The 24,962-nt window shown below is 36.5% G+C and overlaps 1 protein-coding gene across 1 annotated transcript; it reads left to right on the top strand.

Moving 5' to 3' along the window:
• The first annotated feature begins 208 nt into the window (after window positions 1-208).
• On the top strand, window positions 209-24,962 carry LOC125831024 (structural maintenance of chromosomes protein 6B-like). The gene is made up of 28 exons (XM_049510213.1): window positions 209-444; window positions 1,783-1,888; window positions 3,419-3,552; window positions 4,432-4,487; window positions 4,680-4,766; window positions 4,986-5,306; window positions 5,925-6,044; window positions 6,487-6,621; window positions 7,530-7,606; window positions 7,733-7,808; window positions 11,708-11,782; window positions 12,689-12,793; window positions 14,298-14,467; window positions 14,652-14,754; window positions 15,154-15,266; window positions 15,749-15,953; window positions 17,462-17,593; window positions 17,722-17,836; window positions 17,937-18,022; window positions 18,119-18,214; window positions 19,086-19,222; window positions 19,286-19,388; window positions 20,862-20,941; window positions 21,038-21,116; window positions 21,243-21,300; window positions 22,390-22,487; window positions 24,217-24,311; window positions 24,843-24,962. Exons 1-28 carry the CDS (start codon window positions 300-302, stop codon window positions 24,898-24,900), a joined length of 3,165 nt encoding a protein of 1,054 aa, XP_049366170.1. The 5' UTR covers window positions 209-299; the 3' UTR covers window positions 24,901-24,962.

The raw sequence follows: 24,962 nt of genomic DNA, 5'->3' as shown, positions 1-24,962 counted from the left end.
GTTTGATATTAAATTTGTACAATAGTTAATTGATCGTGTAAATGTAATGCGGAAGAAATTCATATCGTCAACCAAATATAATATAACTCTAATTAAAAAATATCCCAACTTATCCCGCGTAGTAAACAACTCCTTAAACTACATCCAAACATGCCTTTCCCGCCATATGTTCCCTACTAGACCCTAAACCCCTAGACCTTCGCGCTACCAGAGAGAGATATTGTACAATTGTACTTCGTTGCCGTCAGTTCAATCTCCGGTGGAATTGGCGAGTGAGAACCCTCAAGTAACCGGAAAAAATGGCGGATAGGGTTCCGACTGGGAGACCGAAGCGTTTACAAGCTGGTATTATTTCGAAAATCCGATTGGAAAATTTCATGTGCCATAGTAATCTCGAGATTGATTTCGGTGATTGGGTTAATTTCATTACTGGACAGAACGGAAGTAAGAGTCCTGTTCCCTCTTTGTCTAAGTTTGTTATGTTCTTTGTTTGCTCTAAGTAAATTGCATTCCAGCAAAGGTCCATGCCTTTGGAAAGATTTTGAGTCACTGTAGGGAGATTATTTACCTATTGACAAAGGCGGATTCACGATTTGAAGTTTATGGTTTCGGAATACTAATGAACCCCGGCACCCCGCTGATCGTTTGAGTTAGTGGGTTCGAACTTTAAGTGTATGTTTAGTAGGTTTCTTAACACGTATAGGGTTTGAGCTAAAGCTGTTGACTTTAATTGTGCATGTGTACTAGTTCTATGTGTGAATGCAACTTACTTATGATTTGAAGTTTATGGGTTCGGAATTGTCACTGAACCAGCTGATCATTTGAGTTGGTGGGTTCGAACTTTATACTAGTAGGCTTCTTAACACATATATATGGTTTGAGCTAAAGTAATGGGTTTGGCTGAACTCTTGGCTTTAATTTGTGCATCTTCCCCTGTCCACTCACTAGTCCTCTATGAGAATGCAACTTATCCCAAAAAAGTCTTGAGAATACATGTAGACTTAGTATGAATATGTCTTTTCAATATATCAACTATATGTATATAGTAGAACCAATAAAGATTTCTTTTTTCGATTCATCATATTTCAGAATTAAAGGCCAGTGGGTATACCCTGCTATTGAGTATGAACTTGGTAAAAATTTGAACTAGTTTCCTTTGCAAAGCAGGTGTACAAGTGCTAGAACTTGTCTTAGTGCTTACAAGTACAACTTTGCCAGGTTCATTTTCTCCTAGTGTGTCTGCATATTACTTATTGAAAGTGCGCCCGTATTTGTCTCTACTTGTATTGGGGGAATTGCAGATAGGTAGTTAACTCTCAATAAGCTGAATTAGAGTGGCACTTTGAGATGCACAGCTGGGGGAATCCTTCTATCCGCCTTTAGTAATATGACTTGAGATCAAATAACTTAGTTATTTTGGTTGTTTTTTTAAAGTTTAGAGGCTGTTTGGTTGGGAACAAGTTATTCCAGATTAATCCTGGGATTAGTTTTTAGGGATTACTTATCCCATCATCATCATGTATACGGGATAGCTTATCCCATCACTATGGTATAAATGGTGGGATAAGTTATTCCAAACACCCCAACCAAACAAGACACCAAAATTATATCTCTGGACTAATTTTTTATCCTAGGACTATTTATTTTTATCCCTCACACCAAACGAGTACCATGTATGTGTGAATTATTGACTTAGTTGGGGTTTGCTTTTATTATCTTTTCCACAATGTGGCTTGAGATGAACTATTTGTTGTTCGTGTATTGTTTTTTTGATTGGTGTAGGTGGGAAAAGTGCTATACTGACAGCATTATGTGTGGCATTTGGGAGCCGTGCTAGAGGCACACAAAGGGCCAATACACTAAAGGATTTTATAAAGACGGGCTGCAGGTTTATTATTGTTTGGTTATCCTTATCTCATTCTATTTTTCAAAGAAGCATTTATTGTCCTCTATTTTGTGGATTGTGTTAAAAGTCCTGTTTTTGCTGGAAGAGGGTTGTGAGTTATCATACTAATTCGCTTTCCCCTCTCCATTTTATCTCTCTTCCCTCTGGTGTGGAGTGTGAATTGCAAGATGATGTTTGGAATTTCTTTTGACTTAAAACTTACTTCACGGAGAGCCACGGGGTAACACAATGAATTGAAAGATGATGCATGGTTTCATCAAATGAACCATATGTTAGTAATCTGTTATTTTCTGTTAAGTCACCTTTGAAGTTAACTGCATGACGAACTGCTCTTAAGTTTTATAATATGCAAGCCAAGATCAATCCAGTTAGGAAGCAAATTTGCAGGTCTTTTATATATATATATATTAATATATATATATATATACACACACATGATACAAAACAAATGAAGCAACCGATAATAATAAACGTAAAAGAACAAACAAACTACATGATTCCTAAATATAGTAGTACAAATAAGGAGAAGTAGAGAGGAGGCTTGCCCCTTGCCTCTTCCACATGAAGTGTGACAACATTTGGCTACCTACTAACCTTTTACCCTAATCCTCGACCTCCATACCTTCCTATCTAGGGTCATGTCCTCGGTAAGTTGAAGTTGTGCCATCTCCTGTCTAATCACCTCCCGCCCACCCAGATTTTCTTCAGTCTACCTCTACCCCTCCTAACTTCTGTTATAGCCAACCTCTCACACCTCCTTATCGGCGTACCCATGCACCTCTTCTTCACATGCCCAAACCATCTCAGCGTTGCTTCCCTCATTTTGGCAGAAGCCACTCCCATCTTGCCCTGTAATGTATAAAAAAAAAGTGAAAACAAACAAATGGATTCATAATATTTTAAATATTTAACCAAGAATCTATTTTCAAATTTTTAAAAAAAAAAAATATTTAACCAAGAATCTCTTATTTTCTTAATGAAGAAGGAAATACTGTTGAATGTTCACAGTTGCTACAAATATCTGGAATATGTTCCTCTCAATTTTTTGGACTCTACTGGGTCATCCCCCAAAATATGAAAGAAGCCTATGAGTGTTGGAAAATCGGTAAATCCATCAGGAATATCTTGCAGATGATGCCAGCTTGTGTGTTTGGCTGGGAAGAAACTGCAGATGCTTTGATGGAATATCAACTCCAAACCACTCCTCTAAAGGCTAGGTGTACCGTACCCCCTTAACGTGTTTGGACTTTGTCAGCTCCCTATCCTTTGCGTAGGTCCATTCTAATGGAGCGGTCAACCTCTTTTTTTTTGCACTTTATGTATTTTGTTCTTTATGCATCACCTTCTTGATGCCATTAAGAAAACTAGTTACTAATAAAAAATGCTCTTCAATCTGGTATTTATCTCATTAATCACTTTTCCTTTCCGCAAGACAATATAAGTTGAATTCTGTGTTTGAATTTCTACTAATTTCTTTATAAGGTGCTGCTAATTTGTTGTAACTATTCACAGCCATGCCCTTGTTCACGTGGAAATGAAAAACCGAGGAGAGGATGCTTTTAAGGCTGAAGCTTATGGTGACCTCATAATGATAGAGCGCAGGATTTCAGAGTCTGCTAGTTCTATCGTACTAAAGAATTACCAAGGTTTCCTATAGTGATTTCAATAGCTCTTTCTAGTTGATAGATTATGCTAGCATCTGTGGCATATAGAATATGTAAAGGACAGCAATCTAAACTTATGTGATATATGATTATATCTTGATTTTTTTTGAAGATATCTGTTAATGAATATGCTCGTCTTGTCTGCTTGCTTATTTTTTGTTTCCTGAGATGTTCTATTGAGAAATTCTTTAATATCTACAGAACTGATGTTATTAGTAGTTAATTATTGACTTCCAAATTTTTGGGGTAAAACAAGCCTTTAGCTATAAACCTTCATGTCCACAGTCCAGCTGAACCTTATCTTCTTCCTTTTTTCTTTCTAAATTTGGTTCGACAGTTTGTTAGGGTCTTCTTAAAGCACCTTGATATGGAAATCTCTGTTTGGATCTCGAGTTAGCTATGCTCAATTAAATTTGAGAGTAACTTGGGTTTATATCGTTTGTGTGGCCTGATTAATTTACAACAGAGTATACTTTTTCCTCTTTCTGTCTGTCTGTCTGTTCCTCCTTTAAGTTCCCAACTTTAGGAGTATAATGCTATTCTTCTGAATTTTAATCACCAAGTTGGAGATCAGGCTGTGCAGCATCTATGTATCATATGTTCAGTTTCCAGTTCACATTCTAAATGATTGCTTACGTCACAATTGATGATTCAGTAAACATTCAAATGCCAAAAAAATAAAAAAAAATAAAAGAAAAGTTCGTCAAGCTTCCAATTTATGTTTGTGGATACAAGAGCTCAACTAAACTAAGTTAACTTGCTTGTTTTGTTATTTCTTGGCTTATGGGGTGCTTGTAAATTTCCTCCTGGATCTTCTTGTTTTTCCCTGTCTTTTTCCTTCATCTAATTGACATTTTACAGGTAAAAAGGTGGCTGCCAAAAGAGAGGAACTCCAAGAGCTTATAGTACATTTTAATGTGAGTGTGTGCCTAAATAGGGAATTTATTCTTAATTTTATTGATGAAGTTTGAGCTTTACTTTGCCGAGACTGGTAGACCTTTTATTCCTTGAAAAGCACGAATGAGCAAGTGGAGGGCATCATTGTCGTCTTCTTTATGCAATTACAGAAACAAACTTTTCTAGATGTTTGTTTATTTTTTATTATGCAGATTGATGTGGAAAATCCATGTGTAATAATGAGTCAAGACAAAAGCAGGGAGTTCTTACATTCAGGAAATTCAAAGGACAAGTTCAAGGTGAGGTGCTTAATTGCTAATGTTATTAGGTGATGGTTGTGTTCTTCCACTTGGTAGCCCATTTTTCTGCTTTATTCATATTTCATTTGGAGGTTGGCCAGCTTTTTCAGTGAATTTTATATCTTTTTCTGTTTCATGGTTTTAGTTTATCAATGGCAATTGCTAAGTGGAGGGAGTCCTATTTATTGATTAGTCTGCCACTATCATCATCCTTTGCAGTTCTTTTTCAAGGCAACACTACTTCAGCAAGTGGAAGATCTTCTGATTGGTATTCAGAGTCAATTGAAAAACGCTAATGAACTAGTTGCTGAACTGGAGAAATCAATCAATCCTATAGTGAAAGAACTTGATGAATTGCAAGGAAAGATTAGAAGCATGGAGCATATAGAGGAGATTTCTAATCAGGTAGACTTGTTGAAGAAGAAATTGGCATGGGCATGGGTCTACAGTGTAGATAAGCAGTTACAAGATAAAAGCAAACGGATCGAGGAGCTGAAAGGACGGATTCCCACTTGTCAATCTCGAATTGATCAGCATCTTGTAAGTGCTCTGGTTTTCCACGGTGAAAGTTATGTTAAGAGTTGGAATGCCTTTGCTGGAACCATTTTTACAAGTTTCTATTCTTCCATGTATGCTAATGGTGACTTCTTCGTTACCTTGATGTAATATTTGTTAGTATGGCAGTCCTGCCTTTGTTAGAAGTGGCTGCACTTGCGGCCTTTTAGGAGATGGTGCTATCCTATTTTATAAAAAAAGAAGTGGATGTTAAAAAGTGCTCCCTTCCTTCAAACTTATGTGACGTAATTTGACTCGTCACAAGTTTTAAGAAAAAAAGACTTTTGAAACTTGTGGTTTTAACATCCAATGACATACAACAACAACAACATGCCAAGTGAAATCCCACTAGGTTGGGGTGTACGCATATCTTACCACTACCTCGTGGAGGTAGAGAGGTCTGCGTACACTCTACCCTCCCCAGACCTTACTCCACGAGGTAGTGGTAAGGTTTGCGTACACTCTACCCTCCCTAGATCCCACTTGTGGGATTTCATTGGGTATGTTGTTCTTGCATATTTCAGTTGTCTCTTCACATTGTTTGATGTGATGTCTTATTCTTAGAACTCTATAGCACGCTAAGCAAACATGTTTGGTTTTCAGAGGAAGATGGAGGAATTGAATGATCAGTTAACCAAGAAGAAAGCTCAAATTGCTCATATGATGGAAAAGACATCAGAAGTGAGGAGGATGACAGACGAGTTGAAGCAGAGTCTTTCTTTGGTATGTGTGCAATTTCATATATTTTATTTCTGATTTGGATGGTATTATTTGATATGTATGATGATGAGATGATGGTTTTATTGTCGTCCTAGTTTGAGTTGTAGCTGATGCCCAGTTCTGCTACTCTTGTAGTCCTATATGAATCCTCACTATTCCTGTCACTCCTTCTAGACCCATTCTTTATATTGAATTTTTATCTGTCTCCTTACGTCTTCCATATGTCCATCTAGAGTTAAGAAATCAAGTCATCTGCATGTATACTGATCATCTTCAGTAGTGATCTATTACTTCAAAAATAAACGTACAATACTTGCTATGTTTACTCCTTTGGCTGTATTTCCTGCTGGCAATGACCAAATGCTGTATACATTCAAATGCTCTTTCTCTAGCTTTTATTTTTGTGGCCGAAACTTTTCTAATCTATGTGAATTTCATTTGTTAGGCTACAAAGGAAAAACTTGAGCTGGAAGAGGAGCATGGTCGTAAATCTAATTACATTCAAAAGATGGAAAAACGGGTCAAGATTTTTGAACAACAAATACGTGATATGGATGAGCAGAATATTAGAAATACACAGGTCCTCTACACAGATTTTCTTTACCTCTGTGAATTGGTACTCTATATAATTAGTTCTCAGTACACCCTGATATTGCAACCCTAGAATGGAAATATGCTCCTTCTTCGTAACTTCAGATATTCCTTTCAAGCCTTTCTTGATGTGATGTGGTTCCTAATTTGACAGTAGCATTCCAGTATTTAAGTTAAAAGTAGTAAGTCAACTGCACACTATGAAACTTCTCTACTTTCTCGGAGGGTAGGGATCGATGAGGCTTTCTGATGTTATATGCTGACTTTGAGGATAGCTAGTAATAATGGCATAAATCTCTTTTGTGATCACCCAGCAAGGTCGCGTTCCATGGATGAGGTTAATGTAGGAGTTATAAGTTGTAGTCATTTCTAGTGTAAGGGCTGAAACTTGTACCGTGATGTTGAAATTGATTTTGACCTCAATAGATCTTCTCGTTTTGTATGAGTAGCATAGCCTTTTGATTAAAAAATGATACTCCAGCGTGTTTCCAGCCATGTTGAATAACCTAGGATTTCAGATAAGTGTCTATGCCTCTATATAAAAGCTATTTCTGTCAGGGGGGGAACTACAATATTAAGTTGGGTTTGGACGAACCTAGTAGATTTTGCTTGATTTTAGGAAATCCATTAAACATGTAGAAATATGCAATTGTGAACCCAATATCTAAAACGAACCTTGAGTTCGGTGGCAAGTTCAGAACCTATAAACTCCAAATCCTCACTGCACCTTTGTTTACTGTAGCTTGAGGTTCAACTGGGTGAAAACTAAGAATTAAACTAGTCATCTAGGAAAAATGTATGTATTGCTGAATTCAATTCTTCAACTGAATAAGTGTGGGGTTTTATGTTTATCTTGTGAAAGTGATTTACATGCTTCTACCTTCCAATTTACTGTAGGCGGAAGAACTTGATATGGAGGTGAAACTGAAGGAGTTCCAAGCTGAGATTGACAGTGCCAATGTTGTATTTCAAAGGTCATAGAATATAGTGTTTTTGAAATATTTGATTGTGTAACTATTTGACTCCTTCACGAGTAATGTTTGTTTTTTAAGAAATTATTCTCTCGATCCAGCTGAAGTTTTGAAGCTGTAATATGGCAGGTTGAGGAATGAAGAAGATACCTTAATAGATCAAATTAATCAAGCAAAGGATGAGATAAACAAAATTGTTCATGAGGTATGAAGATATTAGCTGATTTTCCACTGTTCAACAAGCATGCCAGAGTATGCGGAAAGCTGTCCTGACTTCATAATCTTTTTGATCGATTCTGTGTTTTTTTTTTGTCAAGATCCAAAATTGGGTGAGACTTGACTGGCACACATTGAGCCATTGCCCACTGAGTAAACCCTTCATTACTGGACCAATATGTGAAATCATCTAACTCGAAGAACAGTCATATATTGCATAATATGATAAAAAATCATAATTGTAAAACAGTGTCGAAAGTAATCAACAGTCACCCACAATCCATTATCACCATGGAGCATCTAAATAAAGCAGAGTGAAATAAAGTTGCGATGCAGCACAAAGCCACAAAGAAACATAACGTTATAAAGTAAAGACAAAGCTACCGCCTCCCGGAAGAATGGAAGGCTCACCATGACAGCTGAAAGTATCGCTGGTACTCAGACGTCTGTCGCAGGGAATGCTTGGGTTCTGTAAACATAGATATAAGGGGTCAGTCAGATGGATCCAGTAAGCTCCCTCGATCCATCCCTAACAATTTGGGACAAGTCTTCTATAAGAGCTATTATTCAATATATGCTGTGATGCAACTGTTTACTGACTGGATTGACCAATTCTACTATGATGATGTGCCCGAAGGTTTGATCATATTGACCACTCTGCATACGCTGATGCAACTGCATGTATGAACTGTGCTGTATCAAATTGAACTGGGCTCTATGCTACTGAAGTTGGAGCTGGCATGGCACCCTAAGAGCTTGAATGGCTACACATGCTAATGCGGAACTATGCACTCAAAGTGCACACATTGTGTATGTAAAAATGCAATTGTGAGCATGACACTAGGAAGGGTTCCTTTCGTACACCAACATACTTTAGCATCAACCACGACCTATGTTGCTTGGATCTTCATAAAATGGCACCGCATCAGTTTTTTGGAGGATTTAACATTTGCACAGCAACATTTTAGGGGGATGTTGAATGTTTCCAAGAATTTTCTGTAGCATCTGCAGAGAGTTTCCATTTATCTTGGTGGAGTGGGGATAGATGTCAACAACAGATTATAGACATGCTGGACTTTTCAAAAGGAGATGCCTTTCAGTATTTAAAGGAGCCTTTAAATCCTAAACCATCTGTTGTTCAATGTCAACCATTGATTGAGTGAATGATGGGTAAGGTAACAAGTTGGACAACTAATTCTAGGATTCAGTTATGTCTTGTTCTCATTTCAAACAGTTTGGTCTCAAATATTTGTCTTGTCTACTAAAGTTGTGAAAATGTAGAAGCCATGTGTAGGAGATGACTGGGGGACATGTTGAAGTAATTAAAAGAGCTCTCTTAGCCTGGGAAATATGAGCATCTTGGACATTAAAGTATGGAACAGAGCTGCTGTTAGCAAACTGTTATGGAACCTCTGTAGTAAGAAAAATAAGCTTTGGGTGAAATGGATGCATGCCTACTACTTCAAAAGGAAACAAGTCTGGAATACTGTACCAAAGCAGGCTTCTTGTATGGTGCAAAAAGTTTTGAAAGTCGAGGAAAGTGACCTAATGAACATGAAAAGGTTCCTCTATTCAAATAATATATCTCATGGTGACAGGGGAGTTCCCTAAGGTACCACAGAGGATATTAGTGTGCAAAAACTATGGATCTCCTAAATGGATTTTCATCCTAAGACTTGTAGCACATGGCATACTTTTTATACGGGATATGTTGGTAACTTGTTTATGATTAGTAATTAGGTTAGTCCCTTTGTGCTCAACAGAGATACACACACTTGTTCTTTAAATGTGAGTATAAGCTCAATTATGGAGTAAGCTTTTAAGTGGCAGGAGCTATCTAGAACACCTATGGACTGGCAAGAAGAATTAAACTGGCAGCACTGTATGCTAGATGACGAAGTACTATAGTAGAAATTTATTGGATGGCTATGGCTGCATGTATATACTACATTACGCATGAGAGAAATCAAAGAGTCCTTGAACAAAAACAAAACCAGAAGCTATTACTTGATACATTATTCAGGAGATCTTTTACGCAGGAGCTGTGAGGAGGAAGATAGCACAGATATTTGAGCATTTCAATTTGTATCCTTAGAGCAAGGGGAAGAATTAGTGTAGTTTTACTAGGCATGTGTAGCAAATTAGTAGAGAGTTGTGTTTACTGTTAGTTAGGGCTATCGAGCTGCTTTTGATTTTCAGTACAGCATTTTCAAAATTGGTATAAGCCTTTTATTTTACAAAAAAAAAACAGTTTAGGAGGATCCGAGTAATATAAGCCAGAAGTAGCCTTATTGTAGAGCAATATTATTAGCTATCACTGAACTGTCCCTCTCTGTGGGTGAGGGGCTAGGCTGGTTCACACTATGAGAGCATATAATCTGGCCCTCCCTGTGGGGGGACATAAATTGTCTGCTCTGTGGGTACATAAGAAAGATGGTCTGCCGTATGTGGGAATATCTAAACGTGTTTTCTCCTCTTTGATTTTCTTAACCGTTTTCAATAGGAGACCTTTTTTTTGCCCAGTCAAAAATGATTTCGTCATTTCGAAATCTGCAATTCAATATAGATGGATATATGCCCCCATCTATGTCTCTCTTCTTGTCATTTTGCCATTCAGTTGGAATATTTGAATGATGATCGATTCTTGTGTCCTCTGTATGGGGACATAACCTTCATAGACGTGTGATTTTTGGGTGATGCCCCACAATAGGGGGAGATCAAACCCCCCACTCAGTGCCCTTTTGTATACCTCCTGGCCCCTGTGACACAACTCAATAATGTGTAACTAATCATACTTATTTTGATAAAGGTAAAAGTTATATTAACATCAACAGGTATACCACAACAAATTGTGTAGTCCCTCTCAAATCTGACTTGTTGGTAATGCCTATATGTATACTTTGTTTCATTAAGTTTGTATATATCTTCTTTAAGCACCGAGTCCCATTTTAATTATACCTAAACAAGACTTCTTTTTCTTGGTAAAGTAAATAAATATATGAATGATGTGGACAACCCATTATCCAAGCTGTATATCAGAAGGTAGAGAACTTACAAACAAAATGCAATTTTACACAAAAGAAACCCCATCTTCTGTACATATGGGGACCTCATGGTTACACCAAAAGGAAACTAGAAACAATACTCTACAAACGCTTTACCATTTCTCTTTCTATATAACCCACACATGATGGCTAATGGTGCAACATCCTAAACACTTGAACTCCCCTTCCCCCCTCCTGAAAGTCTAATTATGCAACCCTAAACATCAGTTCTTATGCTGACTTAAATTTCAGTATGTTTATTCTGTGTAATTAATGCATAGAAGGCCTTTTTTTAGCGGTTTCCCCAGAGATCTTTATCATTAATGCAAGTCTGTACTTATTTTATTCTTTGTTTAGTTCCTTCAACAACCGTTTGAGACATCCATCTTCAATTTTCTCCTTTTCATTTTTCTTATATAAGTGGCTTGCACTAGGCATATTAACACAACAAAGGTTTCATATAAACTTGTTAGGTATTTTTTGTCTTGTTGATTTTATCATTAATTGTCATTTGATATTATTGTTAGGATTATTACTGCTAATACTGCTGCTGTGGCACTGCTAGTATTGTTTATTCTTTAGCTTTTGCTGAAAAAGGGTAGAATTGAAACGAAATGCAATGTTGATTGTGTTGACGACTTTGCTAGAAACTCTATTCCAAGGAAATGTTTGATTTTAGCTCTTGATTTTTTTTATAGAACTCAAAAGCCACAGGGAAGTAAAAGGACTCTTGAGTAGTCTCCTAATATATTTCATTTTGCCTTTATTTCATTTTTTAGATGCAATTCATTTTTTTTTTTGCTTTGGAAATAATGGATTTGTACTTTTGATTTGGTTCTTTAAGATTGAAGAGTATGACAAGAGGGATCGTGACATCCGCTCTCGCATTCGTGAGTTTCAACTTCATCAAAGCAACAAGGTATCTTGCCTCTAGTATCTCGACTAGTGTTTTGCTTAGAGCTTTTTTATTCTTCTTAGCTTGCTTGAAGAAAGGAAATTCATTGCAAAGTTCTTAGCTTCCCCGACCCTAACAATTGATACTTTGGTGGTCTTCTAAATTTATAGCTAGATAGGTTTGAATCTTGGCATTACCATATGATTTTCTATTGACCTAGATGAACCATCTTTTACCACTTTCATCAATTGTTTCGAAGATCACCTGTTAGATTGTTTTTTGGTTATCAAGAGCTCAGTTACTTATAATGCCATTTTCTGCAATCATCCTGTGTTTTTGTTTTTATTTTTGTTGAGTGAATGCGAAGAGTAACTCAATCTTTCTCTGGATGTTCTTATGCTTTTTCTGGTATGGATTTACCTCTGCTTTCTGTGACGTATTATAACAATAAGCTATGATCTTGTCAAAAGAAAAGAAATTTGGGGAATGAATTGCTTGATTATTCCCTCAAGTATGTTGGGGTTTAAATAATGTTTACAAATAGTCCTAGTTCAGTTGATTAGACCGAGGCTTGGCAGAACTATCCTGCAGATTTTGGGTTGTTTGTGTCAGCCTTGTGTGGTTTTTTTTCAGTTTATTTGGGTATTAATCTACATTAGAAGTTGAGTATTCCATATGGGGATTATTTTGGGGAGCTGAATTATATAATAAGGTCAAAGTTCGTGACAATCTAAGTTGTAAAGATAATATTAAATACAGTTAAATCTTATTGTAGTTTCATCTGGTTTGTGTTTTGTCCCCTTTTAGCATAAGAATTTGTATTAGGATTTACACACACAAACTGACTGACTTATTTGCATTGCCTAAGTGATTATTTTTTCTTTCTTTCTCTGCAAATGTTGCTGTTTGACACTGATTTTCCCCCCTCAGGTTACAGCCTTTGGAGGAGGTAGAGTGATGGGCCTCTTGGAGGTAATTGAAAGACAACATAGAAAGTTCAACAGGGCACCGATTGGTCCAATAGGTGCTCATGTGGTATGTGATAGAGAAAACTCATTCTACATTAGTGAAGTATATCTTGTCCTGCTTTATGTGAGAGAAAACTCATTGTACATTAGTGAGGTATATCTTGTCCTGCTTTTCTTTCCTGAGCTTACAAGCTAACTGTTGAAGTTTGTGACCATCTCGTCTAAAAGGTTAAGCTATTAAAGAGAGCACACTGTTAATTACTAATTATGTCTTCAACACGCCCGCTCTTGTGCGCGCTTGATTTTTTTTCATTGGCTAAGCATGTGGAATTTCTTTTTAATAATGGATGAGGGTCTGCCTGATACTACTATTTATTATGGAATCTTAATCCCTGCTTGCAACTTATGGTTGCTCTCCATTGGCAATCTTGCTGGTTTGTAACCCAACATACCAGTTTATTTCCTGAGATCCAAAATATTTTTCCTTTCAGAGATGAAGATTCCTTTTTGTGATCTGGCTACTTCAATTCTGAAGAAATATTGCAGCTTCCCTAGATCCATGATATCAAATTCCTGAGCCAAGAGCTTCTTCAGTCGAGCCAGCTCTTGTTATCACTGTCATCAATGTCAATTATAAAAAGAGTGATTGCCCTTGTGATGTGTTATAAAGAGAGCGTGATCTGCAATGCATTGCTTTGCTTATAACTGAAAAAGATCATGGTTTTGCTGGATCTGTTAAACTATGCCCTAGGAGTCTGTTTTAACCTGTATAAAAGTTTTTTTTTCAATCTACACAGCTTTTCTCGAGTTTTCTATTCATCAAATCCAGGACAAATCTTTATATACACTTCTTCTTTCAAGTTTTCTTGCCGGAATGGAATTTTGAGATCAAACGACAGCTATTCCCAGCCAAGGTTGGCTGCACAGGATTACAAGAATCTGGTTGTGTTGTTTTTGCAACAGGAGCAAATGTTTGCTGGTCGTCTACTCCATCTGTATGAGTGAATCCCTTTGGTATCAATCTGGCCTTGAACCTCTCAATCAAACCATTGGCTTTATGTTTCACAGTGAACATCCACTTGTACCCGACCAATTTCTTGTATAGTGGATGATTTACTATTTCCCAACTCTTATTTATGCCAGAGCTTTCATTCCTTGACCAAAGCTTCTTTTTCCATTTGGGATCTTTGAGAGCCTTCCTCTAATTTGGGTTGCACTAAAGTAAGGTTCAGATTCTGTAAAAGTAAATTCATACTAACAAAAAACTGTCTTGATGGTGGATTGAACACACATCTAAGGGACCTCTAGAATTGCATCCCCTAGTCATTGGGGGATTCACGGTGAGCATACACGATTTAGCAACTTTCAAGACATGTCTATTTTAAATCACTCCATTTTTTGGCACTAGTTAAGGATAACTAGCTTTGTGGATGATCACTTCAGAATCCAAAATAGATCACTTTTTTGCTTTTATCAGATACCCTAATTGCATTTGCAATTCATACATTTAGCTTTCCTGGTTGTTTAACTTTTGAGACTCATGCTAAGCATTTATCAACATTCTATCACAGACCTTGGTTGATGGTGACAAGTGGGGTACTGCTATTGAATGTGCCGTCGGCAAGGTGCTTAATGCTTTTATTGTAACTGATCATAAAGATTCCCTTTTATTAAGAGCATGCGCAAGGGAAGCGAACTACAAACACTTACAGATTATCATTTATGAGTTCTCTAGACCAAGGTACTGATCTTTCTCTATGTGTTTGACGTGTGTGTGTGTATTGATAGGGATGCTTTAAATTCTTTAAACATTGTTGATGGATGCAATATACCAGTCACTTCTGTGGAGATAGATACTTATCTAGTTTATTTCTGATAAGTGGATTATTTATTTATCAAGCTTTTGCTTATATATTTTGGTGTAGGTTGCATATTCCCGATCATATGCTTCCCCAGACTCATCATCCAACGGCAATTTCTGTTCTACGTTCTGACAATCCTACCGTACTAAATGTCTTGATTGATGTGGTAAAGTTTCTTTTTCTGTGGGTAACTTTTATTCCCGATAATTACCAAAGCTAAGCTATTCTCTAGTTCTGTAGCTTCTTACTGATCATAATCAGCTTTGAATTCAAATTTAATTGATTTTTAGGCATAGACATATGATGACAAATTTGCAGTAAATATACCTTATTGTCATATCGATTATGATTATGGTAGCTCGGCTTATCTTTTGTAGTCGCTGCAATCTGTATTTTTTTATTCTCCTCACTTCTGGTTTCTCTAAGTTGTTAGTTCCGATTGGGATTCGTATTTGTTGCCACAAACTTCAGACAGTTTTGCAGTCTCTTGTGTTGATCTTTAATCACTGTTGCATCTGTTTTCCATGTTTCTGATTGTGCCTTGATATTTCCTGTGTCTTATTAGGGTAATGCTGAGAGGCAAGTTCTAGTTAAAGACTATGATGCTGGAAAAACAGTTGCTTTTGATCAACGGATTTCAAATTTAAAAGAAGTTTACACTTCTGATGGGTACAAAATGTAAGATTATGTAGTCTCATATGGCGCTTAACTTTTTATCTCCATACTAGGTTGTTTTCTGTAATCCCATGAGTAACTTCCCATATGAGTCAGGTCAAAGTATTGTCTATGTTGCACATGGTTCACATGTAGATTCACCTAGTACGTGGTGGACAAAATATTTGCCAATTGGCTTTTGATATATCCCAGATATAATAAATCTATAAATTGCCTTCCATTGGCTTATTTTGTGTGGTTTTAGGATGACTAGCCTGATGCTCTGCCAACGGAACAAGTCTGACAATAGTTTGTTTATTACAAGAGAACATCCTTCACTTTAAGTCTATAACCATCATGTTATACAAGATGGCTTAAAACTTGTAATTTGTTTTATGAGCCTTAACTAATCTAGTTTACTCTTCTTGCGTTTCTTATTTTAGTCTTCATTTAGATAGAACAGTTCTTTTTGCGCTGACATGATTAACATACCCAAAACTTCCTAGGTTTTCTCGGGGTTCTGTCCAAACTATTCTTCCACCAATGAAGAATACGAGAGGTGGGCGTCTTTCTGGTTCTTATGATAATAAAATTAAAACTCTAGAAAACGAAGCATTTGAGGCACAAAACAAAGCTCGACAAAGTAAGGGTATGAAGAGGAGTATCGATGAGGAGCTTCAAGGACTCCATGATAATCTGCAAAACGCTAAGGTATTTGTTATTTTTAGTTAAGTGCAGTCTCCACCAGAGTAATAGCTGTTACTCCCTTTCTAAGGTTGTTGCGGGTTTCACTTTATCAGAAGTAAAAGTGGTTTTGCTTTCTTCTGTTTTTCTTTCTTTCTTCATCTCACTTTTGTGAAGGGATATCATCTCAGTTTATCCTTGCTTTCTGGTCATCATGTGCATTTCATTACTTTATTGTGTATGAATACTCGATACACACAATCCTCGAACCATTCTAGATAATGATTAGTCTATCTATCAATTGCATCATACTTCTGCTGTTCTGTCCTATAAATTCGTGAAAGATCAAGCCTCATGGACTGTTTGCTCTGACCAGACAGTTGAAAATTTGGAGCAAGAAAAAATTAGTGCATGGCCACTAAAGCCCAAACCTATGAACATAAAATTATTAAATGGCCTTGCAAATTCTCAAATAGGATCCTTCAAAGATTATTCTGCAGAGAGAGTGCTTGTGGCTTGCCCAATCACCAGAATGGTTTTATGTGACTGATCATTTTGCTGACAAAACAATTAACATTCAGAAAATGATACATTAAAGTAACGTGTGGACCTAGTAGGATTAACTTCTCTCTTTGATTTCGTTAGTTGTTCGTTTGCATGATTTATTTATATCTTTAGATTGTCTGGACAATTCCTCTTCATCTGGTTGTTTGAAAACATCTGAGTGACTGTCCACATATATGGGTAAAATGTGATTTTACTACCTAGAAACAAAGAAACGGTATATATCAAATGCTATGCTTTCTTCATTGTTTTTCTTCTTTTACTTGGGTTTGATGCACTTGGTTTCTTCATTGTTTTTCTTCTTTTACTTGGGTTTGATGCACTTGAGCCAAGGGTCTTTCGGAAACAGCCTCTCTACCTCCACGAGGTAGCTGTAAGGTCTGTGTACACTCTACCCTCCTAGACCCCACTTAGTGGGCTTTCACTGGGTATGATGTTGTATCCATATTTGGTGAAAAATTTGAAAATGCGAGAACTGGAGGAGACAGATCATCCATTGCTAAGATTTTAATATGCTTTTCATGGATGGTTCTTTCCTGAAGAATCATACAACCGCTTTTTAGGTACAAGAAGAAACCTTGACTTGCTGTTACTTTTCTTCTCACTGAGGTTTGCTGCCTCATTGAAAGTGAAGCAATGCTAAACCTTCTAAAAAGAAAAGAAATGAAAAATATGATGTACTTTTACTGCAGAGAAGTTGGTGCTACCTTTATCTAATAGGGTGTATTATTCTTTCTGGAGCATCATTTGTATGGTCAAGACAAGGAGTGTTCTTGGTAGTCTAAGTGACTGTTATCCATATCCTTTAAAATTTTGATCCTTATGGCTCCTGAGTAAATTGCTATTACAAACTTTCCTTTAACGAGTTCTGATAAAAGAGTAATTCTGACCGATATATGTGGTGGGGTTTTCTAAGTATTGAATGAAATGAACAACTATTGATATAACCATTAGTTTCTCTGCTCCTGTAGAAGAGGCGCCAGGATGCAGAGCGAGTTTTGAGGTCCAAGGAGTTTGGCTTGCGAGATTTTAAAAAGTCATATGTTGCAGAATCTAGCTCCACCGCTGTATCAACAGTAGATGAGCTTCATGTAGAGCTATCGGTTTGTTCCTCTTTTCGTCCACCCATATTTCACTTCCATTTCCGGGGCTTCAGTTTTAAATCGAATGTTTTCTTGATCTTTTAGAAGGCATTCCACTATAGTTATATTTTCTTGAAAACAATGTACAGAAAATCCGTGATGAGATACATGAAAGAGGAAATTCATTGGAAAAGCTTCAACTGAGGTTGAAAGAAGCAGACAAGAAAGCTAATGATGTCAAAATATCCTTTGAAAATTTGTGTGGTATGCATATTTTGCTTCTTTGTCAGGTTCGAGTACCTCCAGGTATATTTCCTACTATATATGTCCTTATCATAAATTCTGTTCCCTTCTGAAAATATAGAATCAGCAAAAGTGGAAATTGGTGCATTGGAGGAAGCAGAACGTGAGCTAATGATGATTGATAAAGATCTAAAAGATGCAGAATTGGTTCAGCTCTACTTTTAATTGACACTTCATATTTATTTCTTACCTGTGGTGATGTTTATCAAAATTTATGGTATGCAATTTAAACTCTTATTTCAGAAGAAGAATCACTATGAAGGTGTAATGAGTACGAAAGTTCTTTCCCAACTCAATGTAGCAGAAGCAGAGTATCAGGAACTTGAGCACAACCGTAGGGTATGAATGATTGCGCATATTCATATAAGTCTATGAGCACTAACTGGGATTGATTAAGATATTGTTTATTATTGTACTAACCAAAATAAATTTATTTATGATAATGTTCAACTAGTTAAATATTAGCCAGAAAAGCTTGATGAAGTGCTTAAACTCAAAGGGTCTTTAGTTAATTATTATATTATGTTGTATACTGATTGAGACTTTTGGCTTTCTTAGTCCGTTTTCCTATTGTAAATGCATTTTCATTTGTGAGTTTGTGATATTTTCAATGTTCTATCACTCAATTTTTGTTGTTGGGGGCTTATACTTTTGATTTTTCTACTAAAATAAAATCTAGCTACTATTAGGAAAAGCATTTATGGTTTCCAACAAATTACACCCTTCATTAAAAGTCAGTGGAAGTTATTCGTGCAATTGAAAGAAACATCATGTTTAGTTTCTCCTTTTGTTTTTAAGAACTTTTTTGAGAGTACAATGGTATTGCACATAGAACTACAAGCACTTGGTATTTTTTCTGAAATTATTCGTCTTATATTGTGAGTTTTATGAAATATTTTTAATTAAGATAGCTGTGCAATTAACAGGAAGTATACCTTTGGCCAGTTACTGTATTTAGAGAGTGATTATTAGAGATATAATTCAGTTACTGGTGAGCCTATATACTAACCATACGAAAACTATGACCACAAATGTTATTGGCTCTTACATAGTAGTATGATTAACTGCACACTGCCTTGTCCCCCCTCTTCATGGTCTACCTTATTGGTGGTATATGCTTCTCTCTCTCTCTCTCTCTGCTCTAAGTTTTCATTTCATGTCAGAGATAGCATCTTACATTACCTTGCTTTGACTATACCCCTGGCTGCAGGAGAGCTACAAAAAAGCTTCAATCATCTGTCCTGAAAGTGAAATTGAGACTGTAGGTGGCTGTGATGGAAGCACTCCGGAGCAATTAAGTGCCCATTTAACTAGGCTAAGTCAAAGACTTCAGCAAGAGAGTCGGAGGTAAGGATTTGATTTAGGTTTGATTGTTTATCTATTCAAACTCATTTATAAACTTCCATGCAGACATCCAGAGTCCATTGAGGATCTCCGCATGTTGTACAACAAAAAAGAACGCAAAATTTTAAGAAAGCAGCAAACCTACAAAGCATTTCGTGAGAAATTAGGTGTAAGTTACCTTCTTTATGGTTATAGTTCACTCTCGTCCATCTGGAAATTGTAAAAAATAATAATCCGGGCTCATAGAAAATGGTAATGAAGGAGTTCTTGTGATTACAGAGGATCAGCAAGTCCTCTGTAGTTGTGTTATAAGTGAAAAGTGAAAACTGATCTGTTTTTGCTTTGTCATCATGTTAAGAGTGCTTAGATGTTAAATTTTGTTCTGTGAATAAAAATATATTCTTCCCATTGATATGAACGACGTACTTCCTCACTGATGCTTGGTGCTTTATGCTAGTAAGGAAAGCTTTCCTGGAAACCGCTTTGCATTATTTGTATTGGTTTTGTGTTATTGGTACCACATATCTTTGCCTGAAGATGGTACAGAGAGATGTTAGGGGGCAATAAATCTTACCAAAGTTGTGTGATCTTCCTCAGAAGACAGCAATCTGCTTTAAAATCTCCAGTACTTTCTATCAAAATCAGAGATGATATAAGGAGAAACTTATTATAGAACTGGATAGTGTTAGAGTTTTCCACATCGGTTGAGGGCCTATAATGTACCAGTAATGTAAGAGAACATTATGGGATCATTTGGTTCATATACTAGTTATAGAGGAGTTTTATAATGCAGGGATTGCTTTAAACACTAATACCCATATACCTAATACCTGTATTTGCTATGCGCTCTTGTATCAAGTATAAGATGATAGTGATACCTAAATATTGGAGTGACAAGTATTATGTGGAGTTAGTTGAGGTGCATGCAAGCTGACCTGGACACCACGGTTAGATGATACCTAAATTTATCTACAAGAAGTATACTGGAATGAATGACAAATAATATCAAATTTGTACTGGGATTATTTTTCCTGATCCCTCTAACCAAAGGACTCTATAGATTGTTTTGATTTTCATACAGTTGAATGTTATCGTATAGCAGCTCGCAATCTATATATAACACGAACAATTGTCTGTAAACAGTAAGACAGACAATTGTTCGTGTTATATATAGATTGCGAGCTGCTATCTCCAAATACTTGGTATTTGATTACCTACTAAGTGATTGTTCAAGATAGACTAGTGAAAATTGTACATCTAATTTCTCAGATTCTGTACCCGTTCTGAGTTAATTGGAATGACTAGAAATGCTAGTTATCTTAAAATCATGAATCTTGACCTCCAACTTTGCTGAAGTTTCTGGCTCACAGCTGAGTTAGTGAGGCAATGCGTCCTTAAGCCATGCATTATAATTGTTAGTTTAATTGTTGCAATTCAGCCAATATTTATGACATTTGGGGAATTTGTGCTATATTAAGTCAGTCTTTTGTTCCTAATACTTTTTGGATTTCTTATTGTGTTTCTTCACTTTAATTTGAAACTCTTTTACCCATTTGCTTGGTGCCAATGTAATCCATCTTGGGTCTGTCCCTTTTGTTTTGTTAACGTTAACTAATATAAATCTTCCTTAACATATTGTCAGGCATGCCATAAAGCCCTCGAGCTACGATGGAGCAAATTCCAGAGAAATGCTACTCTTTTGAAGCGCCAGTTAACATGGCAGTATGATCTCTATCATTTACATATCCATATTATGTGGGTTCCTTCGTTCTTAGTATCTTCATATCCCAACTATCTTGATTGCCAATTTTGTATTAGATTTAACGGCCATTTGGGTAAGAAAGGAATCAGTGGGCACATCAAGGTTTGTTATGAAGAGAAGACTCTTTCAATAGAGGTGATTTGAACTAACATGACATGGTTCTGTTTGTCTAAGCTAGTAGTCCATTATTATTTATGTGAACTGATTCTTTAAATTCTGTTTCGCCCATCTATTTTTTTGTTTCTCTGAAATATTCCTCAGGTAAAAATGCCCCAAGATGCATCAAGCAGCAGTGTTCGTGACACACGAGGACTTTCAGGTTTTTTCTCATTCTTTACAAATACTTGGAAAGTGAATGCAAGAATCAATGGATGATGCCCTAGGGTGGAAAATTTGAATGTAAAATCCCTTTTGTCTCAAATTTATATAGATACACCACAATCAATCAACTAAGCCGTAATCCATAGCTAGTTGGGTTGGCACTGTGATCACAGGTGGTAATGGTGTGGGAAAGAAAAGTATTGTTTAACATCTTGAGAAAGATCAACTTTAGATCATTAAAATTGGGATGTGAGACTAGTTTGTTGCTGCAAGTACCAGAAGGGAAAAAATATTTTTCTGTCTAGACTGCATTGCAGATACGGTATGAATGAATGTGCACACATAGAGGATATAATGAGTGGTTGCAATAGATTCTTTGGTCACGACTCATGTCCTTACGTAAGCCTTATAAATCAGATGTCCTAATTCTCAACGGAAACTTAACTTTTGGCCAAGGGTTCAGTCACTTTCTGGGGAGGTGGGGGTGGGGGGGGGGGCAGGGCCCCGCATGTTAAAATCCTAATGGAGAGGGGCCTGGCCAATCCTTTCCCCTTTTCTTTCCACCTGAAGGTTGGAGGGAGGGAAATGTGCTTTTCCAATTCCCATTTCCCATTTCCCAAGGCTTATATATGTATTAGGGAAAAAGGACAAATATACCCCCGAATTATCGTAAATGGTATGTAGATACCTTCCGTCATACTTTTGGGACATTGGTGCCCTTGCCGTCCAAAAACTAGAGCATATATGCCCTTCACTTTAACGGAAGACTAAATAAGGACACGTGGCATAATCTTATCTGTCGATCCGATATTTAATAAATGTCGGGTTGGTGGATAATATGATAACACGTGTATGTCCGTTAGTATAAAGGGTATATATGCTCTAGTTTTTGTCCTTTTTCCCTATGTATTATGATGTTCCCATCTAAATTATATCTAATTTGCTTGTTAATTGCATGCTTTATTTGTACCTCTTCGGCGATTATCTTTGACAATGAATTCTTTCTCCTGAGAATATTATGGATGCCTTCTTTGAGCATCCTGGTAAATTTAACCTGATGTGAAACTTTGTTCTCATGTAAAATCAGGGGGAGAACGCTCTTTTTCAACTTTGTGTTTTGCACTTGCTCTTCATGAGATGACTGAAGCTCCATTTAGAGCAATGGATGAATTTGATGTATTTATGGTGAGTTTTACAACTTGGCTTTGTTTTCTTAACTTTCTTAAAGAATGCTTTATGCCTGTACAATTAAGCAAAATGTTTGATTTTATCCCATCTCGCATTGCAGCTATGTTTCTTCTTCTAACGTACATCTACTTACACAGTTTTTATACATTGTTGATTTCAACTTGAAAATAAAGGAATCTGAAATATACTTCCAATCATCATCATGCCGTTCTATCATTGTTGTTTACGTCACTTTTTAGATTTCTTCTAGTGTCTCCAAATAGATATCCAAATGACTTGGGGGTCGTTTGGTAGAGTGTATTAGCAAAAATAATGTACACATTAACTCTTTGTATTATTAATACCTTGTTTGATACACTTTTTCATGCTATGGATAACTAATGGCATTAGTTATACACTCTATTGTGTATAAGTTTTGTATTACTAATACCATGAATTTCTAGATATTAGTAATGCAAGGGGTTTTAATGCATGTATCAGCATGGTTAAAGACCCATTGCCCCTCAATTTTTTTTTACATCCACCATAATTGTGAAGGATATCTTTGTAAATAAATATTTTTATGCAATGCATGCTATTTTTAATACACCAAACCAAACAATGCATAAGAAATAAACTATGTATAATTAATGCAATCATTACTAATACACTTTATTTAGCATTATTCTTATACACTCTACCAAACGATCCCTTAGAGATTGCAATGCCCTTCAAGGGCAATTGTGGACTGTTTCCTCAAGCAGGTTGCCAAATTGGATCAGTCCTTCGTTGGTACTCTCCATGTTCAGTACAAAGCTATCATCAGTGTGATAAACCAGTTTTCCTCCTTCGCTCCCAGGCTCTAAGGGAACATAGAATTGAACATGACAATACAAGTTGGAGACTTGTGTATCATCTGATTTATGTCGTTGATTGATATATTAATTGCATCCCCAAGGAGGGAGGAAACAAATGAAGCCTAAGGCTTAAAGAGCTTGGTCAGAAGAAAATTCAGAATAATGACTTTGAAGGAACTCAAAAAGCTGAAGGATTTCACTCTTGAGTAGAGAATATATCTCAACTACTTGTTTGTAATGATCAGATGGCAGAGTAGCAAAACATTCATAACCATATAACCTTCTCAAAAAAAAAACATTCATAACCATATATCTGCTGAAAGCTAAGTCATCGCTAGAATTTGGTGTTCTGGTTATTTCTTTCTTTTATTGTCCTCTTTACCATGAAATTACTGACTATTCCTTCATTAACAAAAGGTAATAAGAAGCCTCTTCTCTGTTAGATAAATGAATGAAACCACCTAGCTGTATGTTTTGCTTTTCACAATTTGTCCACTATAACTGCCATCATCAGGGATCAGATTTCCGGATGAGATTATTATTTACATTATTCTGTAAATTTAAAGGTAGCTCAAATGGGTAATGCAGAAGCTGCAAAGAATTGTGGCACTTGAGGTGTTGTCTTTTAGACCATATCCTCGTAAGATTAGTGCCACCCCATGTATCTGGATGGATGGATCTTTTGATGCAAGCATGGTGTGGTAACTGTCGCAATCGGAGATTGGTTTACTCATCGGGTCCTAATCATGAATAAGAATTGAAATTTACTAATCTGTCAGGCATCTATAAATCCTTGTTCTGTTGATTACGTAGGGACAAGTTTAGTTGCACTAAATATCGTAGAGAAACAGTCAATTGGTTGCAATCTGTAACTTCCCATTAATGTACAGGATGCAGTTAGCAGAAAAATCAGCCTAGACGCTGTCGTGGATTTTGCATTGACACAAGGATCACAGTGGATATTTATTACCCCTCATGACATCAGGTAATCTGAAAATAAGAATAATAAGTTATATATCAATCTGAAAGCCTTGATTTGTTATTGCTACTTAAATTGATAGAAGGATTGATCATGCACTTACTAAACATACTAATGAGTCTGTCTCTGCTCAATTTTGCAATTTATCTTCCAAGTCTGTAAAGTCAGTTTCTACATTACTGACAAATCGCCCCCCAACATATTAAAATGCTTATTTTGCCATAGACTCATCCCTCTCCCTTTAAAAGATCCTTTTTCGTCGATAGCCAGAATAAAAGCTTTCATCTGGACTATTTGTGTCCTGTTTACAAAGGAAAAGGAAGAGAGTCAGGATAATGGCTGTTTTCATACACAAAAGTTGGATAGAATTTATCAATTACTGTTATATGGCAAGCATTTATTAGGAGGGGAAGTTACACATTTGGCTGCTCAGCCAAAACTATTTGTATCTGCCCGCTATTTATGTCAATTTCTTAATTCTATCTTTGCTTCGAAGTGGTTGCAATATTGATCCGTCAAACATTCTTTTGTATTCAGTATGGTGAAGCAGGATGAAAGAGTAAAGAAGCAGCAAATGGCGGCTCCTCGTTCCTGATTGCTTTTGTATTTTCTTTTTGTGAGATATGGTTATTTTTGGGGTTTTCAGGTTGGTATGAT

This window comes from Solanum verrucosum, unplaced genomic scaffold, assembly GCF_900185275.1.
Source record: "Solanum verrucosum unplaced genomic scaffold, falcon-dt-bn FXZP01000049.1, whole genome shotgun sequence".
NCBI classification, from domain to species: Eukaryota; Viridiplantae; Streptophyta; class Magnoliopsida; order Solanales; family Solanaceae; genus Solanum; species Solanum verrucosum.
This window is presented reverse-complemented; position numbering and strand designations above follow the sequence as displayed.